The 11,309-nt window shown below is 47.9% G+C and overlaps 1 protein-coding gene across 7 annotated transcripts in view; it reads left to right on the plus strand.

Moving 5' to 3' along the window:
- The window catches only part of GRAMD1B (GRAM domain containing 1B), a 100,974-nt gene that overhangs the window by 79,259 nt on the left and 10,406 nt on the right, over nucleotides 1-11,309 (plus strand). For all 7 annotated transcript variants that reach the window (XM_075116414.1, XM_075116415.1, XM_075116412.1 and 4 more), the window contains 13 exons: nucleotides 754-838; nucleotides 1,722-1,825; nucleotides 1,981-2,076; nucleotides 2,544-2,624; nucleotides 4,762-4,877; nucleotides 5,367-5,523; nucleotides 6,222-6,411; nucleotides 6,787-6,930; nucleotides 7,600-7,718; nucleotides 9,146-9,288; nucleotides 9,931-10,034; nucleotides 10,454-10,657; nucleotides 10,884-10,974. In XM_075116414.1, coding sequence (XP_074972515.1) covers nucleotides 754-838; nucleotides 1,722-1,825; nucleotides 1,981-2,076; nucleotides 2,544-2,624; nucleotides 4,762-4,877; nucleotides 5,367-5,523; nucleotides 6,222-6,411; nucleotides 6,787-6,930; nucleotides 7,600-7,718; nucleotides 9,146-9,288; nucleotides 9,931-10,034; nucleotides 10,454-10,657; nucleotides 10,884-10,974 — 1,634 coding nt within the window. The remainder of the gene's footprint in view (nucleotides 1-753; nucleotides 839-1,721; nucleotides 1,826-1,980; nucleotides 2,077-2,543; nucleotides 2,625-4,761; nucleotides 4,878-5,366; nucleotides 5,524-6,221; nucleotides 6,412-6,786; nucleotides 6,931-7,599; nucleotides 7,719-9,145; nucleotides 9,289-9,930; nucleotides 10,035-10,453; nucleotides 10,658-10,883; nucleotides 10,975-11,309) is intronic.

An 11,309-nucleotide genomic window follows, 5' to 3' on the forward strand; every position in this document is an offset into this window, starting at 1 on the left:
ATGGTGTGTAGGAGGTGGCCTAACGTGGACAGAGTCACGTTATAGTTTAGTAAACACCCGAGAGATGCCAGCTCCTGGTCTCCCTCAAGCAGTGTCACTCTGAGGCCTTCCATGAAGCCAAGTGTCTGCAGAATAAGCGCAAAACATGGTTGAGTCCCTGTGAAAGCCTCTTCTGAGCCCCACAAAAGTGTTCTCACTATACCAGCAGATAACTGTGTGTTCACTGACTGCCAGGTGGAACGCTTGATGGGGAGAGGAATGGGATGACTGCATTATTCCTGAGGTCTTGATGACATTGCTCATTCAAGTTCCTCTGGCAGGGCTGCAGCTGTACTAAAGCACCTATTTTCTGGGGTTGTCATGCAGTTCTTGGGAGAGCTGGGGATTGGCAGCTAACTAATGTGTTGCAAACACAGCATGTGTCATACCTTGTACAGTCTAGGCTTGCAGGAAAAGAGATTTCTCCTGCAGCCACAGCTTCCATGCAATTCCGTTTTGCTATCTAGCAGATACGGGTATGGCCCTTCTACTCTGTACTTGCTCTTCCAAGTCAGGTTCTCCTCTTCTTCTCACTTAATGCACTAAATCCCAAATCCTCCCGTCTGTGTGTCTGCTGTGATGGGAGCTCCTAGCCTCATGCTTTGTAAGTGCATCTGATCCCCCTTCTCCTTACCGAGGTGTTCCTGTTCTCCCACTCCGTTCCTCTGTACTCATGCCTGCCCCTCTCTTTAACAGGCACTCTGTTATTTGCAGGTGTTGAGTCCAACGTACAAACAACGGAATGAAGATTTCAGGAAACTCTTCAAACAGCTTCCTGACACGGAGCGCCTCATCGTAGGTAAGGTCAGCCCCTTGGTGCAGTGCTGGCCCATGGTTTGGGGAGGAAATCCAGCACACGTACGTGCATGCAGCTTTTTCTTCATCAAAGACATTGCCACCAAGGAACAAGCCCATTGTGTCTTTCTTGTGCACAAGCAGAACCCCTCCTCGCCAATTCTAATGGGTTTCATTCGTTTTGCTTCAAGGAGAGCAACGCTGATTCGTATCAGCTACAGCTCCATTCCCTCATGATTTGAGGAGCGTGTTTTCTTCCACAGCGCTCCCCCAAACCTGACAGTGTGTTGGTGATTGAGCTCTTTCCTCATTCGGTCATGTCTCAACATGCATACCACTGAGCTTCCCTTTTTTCTAACATCCCTGATGCTCCTTACTCACGCATGACTGCCTTCCCATACCCACTTGGGCTTTGGCCTTGCAGCTCATTAGTGACTGCCTAGTGCATTGCATCTGTTCTTTTATCTTACGTAACTGGAGATCTCATACCATATCTCGTACTGTTGAAAGATGCACATCCTAGCAGAGGAACAGAAATTGTTTAGGATGCTTAAACTGGGAGAGAAATGAAAAATGGCACTAGAAGGTGAAAAGGAAAAGACAGATTTAAACCTGGAAATTGTACACAGAATGCTACAGAATAACCAGCTAATAAGGAAGGTCATCAGTCAGTGAGAGAGATTGTCTGCGGCATGCCCCTGGGAGGAATCATAACCTAGTGGACAGAGCAGCAGCTGTGGCCCTGTTCCTTCTGGCTCTGCCTTTAACTTTCTGCAGGATGGTGTCGAGTAGCTGCTTCTCTTGATGCTGCTGCTTATCCTCACCTTTAGGCTGTCCTGTCTTCTGGTTTTGGTCCTCCTAAATTATCATCTGTTGTCCACCCACAGATTACTCATGTGCGCTGCAAAGAGACATTCTCCTGCAGGGCCGCCTCTACCTCTCTGAAAACTGGATCTGCTTTTACAGCAACATATTCCGTTGGGAGACACTGGTAAGGCTGTCACACTTCCGCATTGAGCATGTGTTTTGTGTCAGCATGTTTGCTGACATTGCTTTAAAAGCATTCTTTCCATTGTCTTTCTCATCCGTGTCTCTCTACCTGTGTTCTTTTTCTGCCTTCCCCTTTCTGCATGGCTCTGACTGTAGCTGACAGTTCGCTTGAAGGATATCTGCTCGATGACCAAGGAAAAAACAGCACGGCTCATTCCTAATGCCATCCAAGTTTGCACTGACACTGAAAAGGTACATCCTTGAAGCCTCCACCTCTGGGGCCACCCCTTAGAGCTGTCAGGGGCAGGGGAATATGTGTGTTGCGGGATTTTTCCAAACTGACTGCTTTGTGCTACCTGGGGCCTGGGAGGAAGCACCAAGGGAAAAGGGCTGGGTGCAGAGCTTGGGCTGAGTCTGGAACACGCGTAGATCGAGTGTGGGGTGTGGGGCCAGGTAGAAGATCCGGGTTATATAGTAGCACATCTCTAACAACTGTTTCTGTGCTCAGACTCGCTCCATTGGGTGAAAGGCACTCAGCCTTTCTGGGAGGCCTCTGTGAGCTTCAGTCAGTGCCCAAGAGCTGAGCAACTGTGCTGTATGGCTTGCTCAGTCCTTCTCCGAACTGCAGATGGACAGCGATCCAGACAGGCTTGTCTCTTCTTTCTCCCTTTTTGGGGCCTTTTCTGAACTGATTTTTCTCTCCATCTCTTCCCATTCAGCACTTTTTTACTTCCTTTGGGGCTCGAGACAGGACGTACATGATGATGTTCAGACTCTGGCAGAATGCTCTCCTTGACAAGGTACAGAGACCAGCACCTCAATGTTGCGGTGGGATGAAAGGGAGGTGATGGATATATGAAGAAGCATAATACCTGTGACTAAAATATGTGCATACAAAGATGTAGGGACAGTAAGCACATGTGTTTAGGCAGAGCAGGTGCAATTCTCTTTTCTCATGGAATTCTGTCTATGTACAGACATGTCTTGCACACACAGTAGATGCCACTTTGCCTCCGCTGAGGTGTGGAAGCATGCATCTGAGGAAGGGGTTTTTTTTGAGGTCCGTAATTCAAGTGAAACAGCCCAGAAGAAAATAGTTCAAAATGCAACAGAAATAGCTCACTGCACAGGCGAAGCTCTTAGTAAGTCTGTGCTTCACAAGTGTAAGAGTTCAAGGTAGGACAGAAAAAGAGCTTGTGTTCAGGGCATCTGAAAACCAAGTGAGAACTGCGGTGGGAGCGGGGTGCACTGGGTAAGGGCTTAGTGGGTTGCGTTGTAAAATAAAGCAGGGATGTGCACCTGCTATGCCGGGGGCCCCATATATCCTATATTTGATCTGTGTATTTGTTCCACAGCCCATTGAGTATTTCTGGCCTCGCTGCGGGAGTAAGACTCACGAACTGGTGTTACAGAGCTACCAGCATTTCGAGATGTTCTGCTTGAGTTCATACCACACTGGAAGGCTTAAGTAATCAAGCACCCAGAATACCCTGGCCTGAAAATCGGGATAGTATTTAGTATGCAAAAGGATCGCTTTGCATTGGGCAGCTTGTGTTGCTACCATATGCTGTAATTTGATCAGCCTTTTGAAGTTCCTAGCAAAATCCAGTGCCCTTGCTTTCAAGGTCAAAGCAAACGGGAACTGAGACATGGAGTGATAAAGACAGGAAACATTTCCAGAGCTCTTTTTCCAAGTGTAGGATCCACGCCTGGCAGGAGAGAGGGAGAAAGAACCGAGTCCATTTTTCCTCCTCATACATGTGAATTAGAGTGCATGTGGGAGACAGGTGAAACAGAGTTAAGACGTTTTTCTGGATAAAAGTTTATCATTAGAGGGGTTTTTGCCATGCTTTTGATTGCTACTCTTGGGAGCTAGCTTAAAAATTTCCTGCCTTACCCCAGGCAGTAACTCTGGGAAGAAGTTCAAGCCAGCAACTTAGGAAAAAGTTCACTAGATTTGTTCTCCCTCATTACCAAGAAATTTTTGTCATTGGTCATTAATTTCTCATGGGTAATAATCCATCCCCTTTGATCCCTGTACCACATTTAAATCACAAGTTCTCCTGCCCTATTTCTTAAGCACTTCAGAACGCAGTCATATGGTGATCAACTGATCTGCATCCCTAAAAAGCTGGCTGTTGTGAATGGTCTTGCTAAGTCATTTTCTTTTTTTAAGTGGATGTATATACAAGCTTTTCACAATGGTATCTGGTGAGACAAACTCTTCTTGATTTTTAAACTGCAACAGGAAATGGTTTTCTTTGTTGCTGTTTTAGATCATTTTCCCCCAGCTGTCATTCTTTAGGCAGCTTTTATTTAAACACATTCAGAAGGAAAAAAACCTCATAAGGCGTTGGGGTTCAGTATAGTAGGAGACATTCAATGTCAAGACAGCAGAAGAGGTGGGGAAAGCACCTGTGAAAGGAAATGCAGGTTTACAGCTTACCTTATTATATTATTACATGCACAGCATTGTAGTAGTGAGAGATCTCCTTTTGTGTGCTGCTCTGGGTGTAGCCTCGTGTTGGCTTTCTGATAGTCTTAAGTAATGTGAGATTCTGGCATGGAAAGATAACAAAGTCAGATTTTAGGGCAGAACCTGGGCTGACAGTGAAGGCTTACTTGGCGAAAGGGCCTCTTACGACTTGGTGGGGACAATCTCTAAGCCAGCTTGGCCTAACAATATAAGGATACATGTGCCAGCCTGGAGCTGGGCCAGCCTGCCGGCAACACACAATCCACCTTACAGCATCACTGGAATTCAGAAGAGGTGAGGCCGTCAGAAGGCTCTCACCTCCCATCGGGGGCTGTGTCGGAATCTTAATTCTCCTTTCAGGGCAAGGAATGCAATAGTCCTGACAATGGTAGTTCCAAAACTACGTTATATTTTAGTATTCTCAGGTGAAAATGTATGCTGCTCTCTGTTCCCTCTTTTAGCCTCTCTGTCCAAAGGAGCTCTGGCATTTTGTCCACCAGTGTTACGGGAATGAGCTGGGTCTGACCAGTGATGATGAAGACTACGTGCCTCCTGATGACGACTTCAACACAATGGGGTGAGTGAGGAGGGATAAAATCTGCCTGTGATGAAGAAAAGATGGCCTTGGGGAGAGTAGAAGTCCTGATATATTGCATACCTCAAACTGCATTCTGTCCCCAATGAGAGATTCTGGGTTCTGGCCAAGTGTTTGCCCTTAAATGTGTAATGTCTAAAAAGCTGAAAGCGTACCATTTCCTCACGGACGTCAGTAGGGACTGAAATGCCTGCCTCTCGACTTGCTGAGCTAGATGAGCAATTCTGTAAATGCCAAAGCATCCCACTCACAAGGCCTGTCAGCATGTTACGTGGCCAGAAATTGCTGATGCTTGTCAGTCTGTGTATAAACACTTGAAAAGTTTGGGCTTGATCTTCCCTGCACTGAGCCATTTCTGCTTCCGGTCAGACTGGAAACTTCATAGAAGTATTCTTACTTGCTCTGTGTGTCCAGTTGTAGCTGTACTGAGAAGGGTAAACATAAAAACCTGTGTTCTCTGTGGCGTCTCAGCTACTGTGAAGAAATCCCCGTGGAAGAGAATGAAGTCAACGACAGCTCCTCAAAAAGCAGCATGGAGGCCAAGCCAGAAGCTAGCCCTCAGCTGCCAAAGAAATCTGTCACTGCCAGCACATTGACATCTACGGGAAGCAGTGAAGCGCCAGCCTCGGTAGGTGTTTCTCCTCCGTTGCAGTGGGAGCAGTAATCCTTTTCTCTGGGATCCAGCTGGTAGTCCTTGAATGTATGAGGTAACAGTTTACCCCGCAGCTCCTTTTCCACTGCAGCTGACCACAGCCCTCGAGCCAGTGATATCTGTGAGAGTGGCATTTGGCCAAGAAAAAGTGAGCAAAGCATGCCTGTCCTAAAAGCCAGTAAATTGGGACTCGTGGCAGCAAGGGTATTTTCCTTACTATGGTTTCAGATGAAAAGAAATGGAGTGTTGGAGATACAAGGTTTATAATTTCTTTTCTGCCTTCAGTTATTCCCTAGGAAACATTGCATGCCCTCACAGTATTACAGCAGAGCAGACCTTGTTTAGATATAACTTTGTATTTTCCTGGCTGTACAGGACTTGTATGGGGGCAAAACCAGTACTGTTTGGGTGCTTGACTGAACAAACAGAAAACCTGGTGTGTGTCCCAGGCTTGAACGGTGTGTGGTTATTTGAGAGGAGGTGATCCAATATGTCTGTGTGTTTTACAAACACTGTATAGTAACCTTCCTCCTCTCTATATTATTTAGTTTCCAGACATGTCAAGGCCAAATGTGCAAAGGTATGAAAATTGGCCCACAGATGTAAAGTTTCAGAAATAACTCCCAGTTTCCAGGTGCTGATCTTGCCCTCACTGGGCTCTCTCCTTGCTGCAGTTTGATGGAGTGTTACCAGAAGAGGAGGAGGCAGTGGCGGAGAGTCCTGTGGAAAAAGACCTTGGCATTGCAAATATCATGGGAGAGAAGATAGAGATCATCGGCCCCGTGAGCTCCCCTTCCCTAGACTTCAATGACAACGAAGACATTCCCACTGAGCTCAGTGACTCGTCAGAGACCCATGATGAAGGTATGTGGGGAAGGGCCGTTCCGTCGGTGTTGCTTTCAGCCTTATCCTGTCCTTTCCAGCACGGGACTGGAGTGGCAAATATTGAATTCCTTTTCTGGACCCTCAGAGTTCAGAAGATGCAAAGAATTCCCATCCTGGGCTGCAGAAGGCTAATGTGTGGGGTAACTGGGAGGATGTCCCTAAAATAACCCAGGTAGTTAATTACACCTTCTGACGTTCCAACTATTGTCCTGGGATCGGTGGAGGAAAATGGTTAGAAGTACCTTCTTTGGGTTCCTTCTTCACAAAGTTAAATGGGACGGTGCTGGTACTGTGAAAGCGCAGATATTGGCATGGAGGATCATGTCTGGGGCTTGCGGGCCTGTTTCCCCACAGGGGAAGTCCAAGCCTTTTACGAGGACCTGAATGGCCGTCAGTATGTGAATGAGGTGTTCAACTTCAGCGTGGACAAACTGTACGACTTGCTTTTCACGGACTCCCAGTTCCAGAGGGACTTCATGGAACAGCGCCGGTTCTCTGGTAAGCTGCTGGCGGCAAAGCCCGCTCGCTGACGGACGCTGAGTCCCCTGTGAGGTACAGGGGGCTGTATAGAAGGGATGTCTTGGCGCATGCCGTGGAGGTGTAGCTTTGCCTGATGGTAGAGGGAATGGGTGATATTCTGAGCAGATCTTGGGACAGCCGTAGTCTGTACTCGCAGTAATCAGAAGCAGGTAGAACCAGCTTTGTTTGGCTATCAAGTTTTATTTTCTAAGAGCTGGATCTAAGTTTGTGGAAGAAGCAGACTCTTTTATTTTGTAACGTCAGCTAAGGCCTGCTCCTGTGTTCAAGGCGTAACAGCGTGAGGAAAAAGCTCTTCTAGCTCCACACCAGACACTGGCACGGACCGTGCCGTTGACAACGCAAAGAGAGTGCCCCTTGGCGTGCTGTAGTCCCCCTTTCCCTGTAACCGTAGGTTTGCTGGAGGAGATATGTCCCCAGCCTCTCACCCTTTCCCCGCACTTGAAAGAGGGGAAAGTATTCACATTTAGTCCAGGAGACCTTTCATGCTCAGTTGAGCTCCAGTACTTCTGCAGCCAGGCTCTCCAACGGGAAGGAAATACTGTCCTGAGCTTGGTTATATGGTTATGCCTTTCCCTAGGGAACTGACCCTCTCCAATTACTTGAGTGAAAATTATTTTGTCCTCTCAGATATTATCTTTCATCCCTGGAAGAAGGAAGAAAATGGCAATCAGACCCGAGTGATCTTGTATACCATTACCCTCACCAACCCTCTGGCCCCCAAAACGGCCACTGTCACCGAGACGCAGGTATGTGAAAGGGGAGCAGGGGTGTAATGCTCTGTAGAAACAGATCTGTGGTTTATTTTCTTGTCTTGGGCATGCTGCTTCGCACGTTTTTGTTCTCCCCATCCATTTTCCTTTACACATTTTTCTTGTATTAACTTGCCACCCAGTATCGCTGCAAATGTGAATAGCTAATCTTACACTCACACTGGATTGCATTGCAAGGAAAGGACCATAAATTTTCCAGCAAAAGCAGATGAGTTTGTGAACCAGCCAGCACATTCTAACAACTGTGTCTGTCACCCATACTGCTGGTTTCTGAGCTGCGGTCAGTCCAGCAGATGTTATTCATGAGCAGGGCACAAGAAAGTCAGACACTGGCCAGTCCTTCGCACAGCTCTATGTAGAAATGTTGAGGCTTTTTTGTTACTGGTGAGAACAATTAGATGGCCTGTTTAAAAAGGTAAAACGGGAGCATCTGCAATGTCCTGGGAAGAGCCAGGCTAGCTGTATCTAGTAGGGGCTGCAGCTAGGCAGAGAGGTTCAAGCAGCCAAAGGTAAATACTGAGACTTAGCCTAAGGGAATATTAAGAGGGAGCCAAGAAAAGATGGGGTGCCTGAGCATTGCCTTTCAGGGAGAGGAGAATCCCAGCAGTAGGATGTACTTTGTAAGGATGGAATGAAGCGTGCTGTTCAGAAGCAAAAACTCTGTGCAGGGAAGATAAGAGAAAGAAAAGGGGAGAGCAAAGTGGTAGGCAGAGGGAACAGTACACTTTCAGGCAAGCAAGGACATGGCCTGCTTTATTCTGAGTTTGGGGTCAAGCACTGAGGCACCCTTTGCTGTGTCCTCGCTGCGGCGGTAAGTGGAAATAGTCTGTAAGAAAAGCCATACTTTTGCATGTGGATCTGCAGTTAACTGTGCCTGTCCCCTTTGTGAGGTTTGTTCTGGGGCGAAGAAAGAAGCAGATCAGAAGCGCTTAAAAGAAGTAATTAACATGTTTTTGTGGACAATTGCAGAATAATTTGTGCTAGAAAGGACCTCTGCTCAAAGCAGGGCCACTTCCTATTTTAGATCAGGTTGCTCCCTGACAAGTCAGACATCAGTTTAATGGGAAGAGGTAATGCTTGCAAAGGTCCCCAAGAACCGGTCCTCACGTGGCAGTGTACATAACTATATCTCTGATACAAAATGGTTGAGCTGCTGGAACTGAATGCCCCTTTTGAAATATGCCCTTGGGAAACATCTGAGTGAAGCACTTGGTTTCCCTTGAGCACGCCTTCCCTGAAAGGTGAGCTGTTCACGTTAAAATTGCAGAGATGGGGCTTGGGCAAGGGTGTGATCTCCTTTTTGTGGTAGAGCTGTTTTTGTAAAGTGCTGGTGAAGGTGCCAATCTATCAAAGCCATGTCCTAACCAGACTAATAGTTGCCTTGCATGCTGTCTTTTACGCAGACAATGTACAAAGCCAGCCAAGAAAGCGAGTGCTATGTCATAGATGCAGAGGTGCTAACTCACGACGTCCCCTACCATGATTATTTCTACACCATTAACCGCTACACGTTGACTCGTGTTGCCAGAAACAAAAGCCGACTCAGGTACACTTCTTGTGGGATAAAGAGCTTTACTGATGACCGGAAGTCACCTTTGGGTGGGAGTTCTGCTCTTTGGTGTGTCAGAAGGGATGGGGAGAACTTAGCCACATTTCTTTGTCCCATTGTCAGAGCACTATCATGAAGAGTTACTGCAGGGGCAGCTGCCTACTGTGGTGACGTTGAGCAAACAATAGACCCGACGGAGAGAGCTGACAGCGGGCCAGGGAGGGGGCTTACAGACTTTTCTTGCCCCCTTCTTGGTTTGCAGGGCCAGTTGTCGCACACGATCAACTTCATGTGATAAGCAACAGGATGTGCTTCCAGGCCCTGCGCCTCTGAGGCGCACCTTGGGGGGGACAGGCAGAGGAATTTGGTACCAGGCAAAGCTATACGCTTTTTGTTTGACTTCGATAAGTAATCTAAATGTCTGCCTGCCACATGGCCAAAGGTCTTGGCGGTCCTCTCAGGGGATGCTTTTCCTACCACTGCCTTTGGAAGGACTTTTCATGCAGTGCTCCTCGTCAAGAAACACAAAGGGCTGAGGCCATTCCAGAAATAACAGTGTGCATGATTATTTCTCATATTTGCATTGACATCGTTTCCAGGAAGCAAAACTGGGAGAATGACTTTCCTTTCTTCGCATAGGGTTTCCACAGAGTTACGTTACAGGAAACAGCCTTGGGGGCTGGTGAAATCCTTCATTGAGAAGAACTTTTGGAGCGGCCTAGAGGATTATTTCCGTCATTTGGGTAAGAGTGGCAATGACTGGAGCGGCGACAATGACCCACAAACAGTGGCACCTTCTGTACTTATGCACGCGTCCCTGCAACTGGGCAGTGTGACAGTGTGATACCTGCTGCCATCCTACTGGGGATCAGACCTCAGAGTGGCTTATAGAATGGGCCAGCCAAAGTTACTACCACAGTGTTTGTAGCACTTGCTGGAATTAATCACGTCACCAAATCCTGCTCTGTGGCAGGAGTGCGGGCAGTCTGGGGTCAGAGTTCGGCAACAAGTGCGAGGGATGTGTAGCGGGTCCTCTGGCACGGGCCTCTTTGACCCTGCCAACTTCTCTGGCCCAGCAGCTGTGCCATTAGCGGGCTTAAGTCTGTATCTCTGCAAGGCCAGTGCCACTTCTATTAGACGCTTTCCCTTGCTGTCTCTGCAGAGAGTGAACTGACCAAAACCGAGAGCACGTACCTGGCTGAGGTCCACAGACAATCCCCCAAAGAGAAGGTGAGCAAGCAATCGACCGTGCGCCGTAGGAAACGGGCCCATGCCCATCTGCGGGTGCCGCACCTGGAGGAGGTGCTGAGTCCTGTCACCACCCCCACGGATGAGGAGGTTGCGCATCGAATCAAGCACGTGGCAGGTAAGGAACTGCAGACCCCTCACGCCTAGGGATGGAGAGCTGGGTACCTCTGGAGAAAAACCGGAGCTTTGCTCGCAGAGGGTTAATGGAAAGAGGAGCCAGGGCTTTCCAGGGCAGGGAGGATGCATTATGATTGTTTGAGTGAGACGGAGGGGTGGGTAGAGGTAGAAGGGTTGCCCTCCTCATTGGACGGCATTTCCTAGCCTAAGCGCATCTACCTCCTCAGGTTCCACTCAGACACGGCACATCCCTGAGGAGAGCCCCAGCGGCTTCCACCTGCAGAGTGTCTCCAAGCTGCTCCTTGTCATCAGTTTTGTGTGAGTGATTTTTTTTGTTTTCCTTCACAGTCAGCATTTACCAACTTTGGTCCTTTTGTGTTTCTGGTGTTCTGTGCTCCCCTGTGCTGGTATTTGCTCTCTCATATTCCTCTCTGGTCCCAAACTTTGTGCAGTACAGAGGACAGAAAAGCAACAACAGGCAGGAAAGATAACATTTCCCCCAAATGCCCCATCAGCTGTTTTGTCTGGCTTGATTCCCAGCTTTTGCTAGTACTTAGCTGGCCACTGGTCTGGATCTGTAGGTTCTGGGTCTTATTTTATCAGTGTCTCTCCTGTGCCCTTGGTTTTGACCTTGTTTTAACCAAACATGGGCT

This window comes from Phalacrocorax aristotelis, chromosome 22, assembly GCF_949628215.1.
Source record: "Phalacrocorax aristotelis chromosome 22, bGulAri2.1, whole genome shotgun sequence".
NCBI classification, from domain to species: Eukaryota; Metazoa; Chordata; class Aves; order Suliformes; family Phalacrocoracidae; genus Phalacrocorax; species Phalacrocorax aristotelis.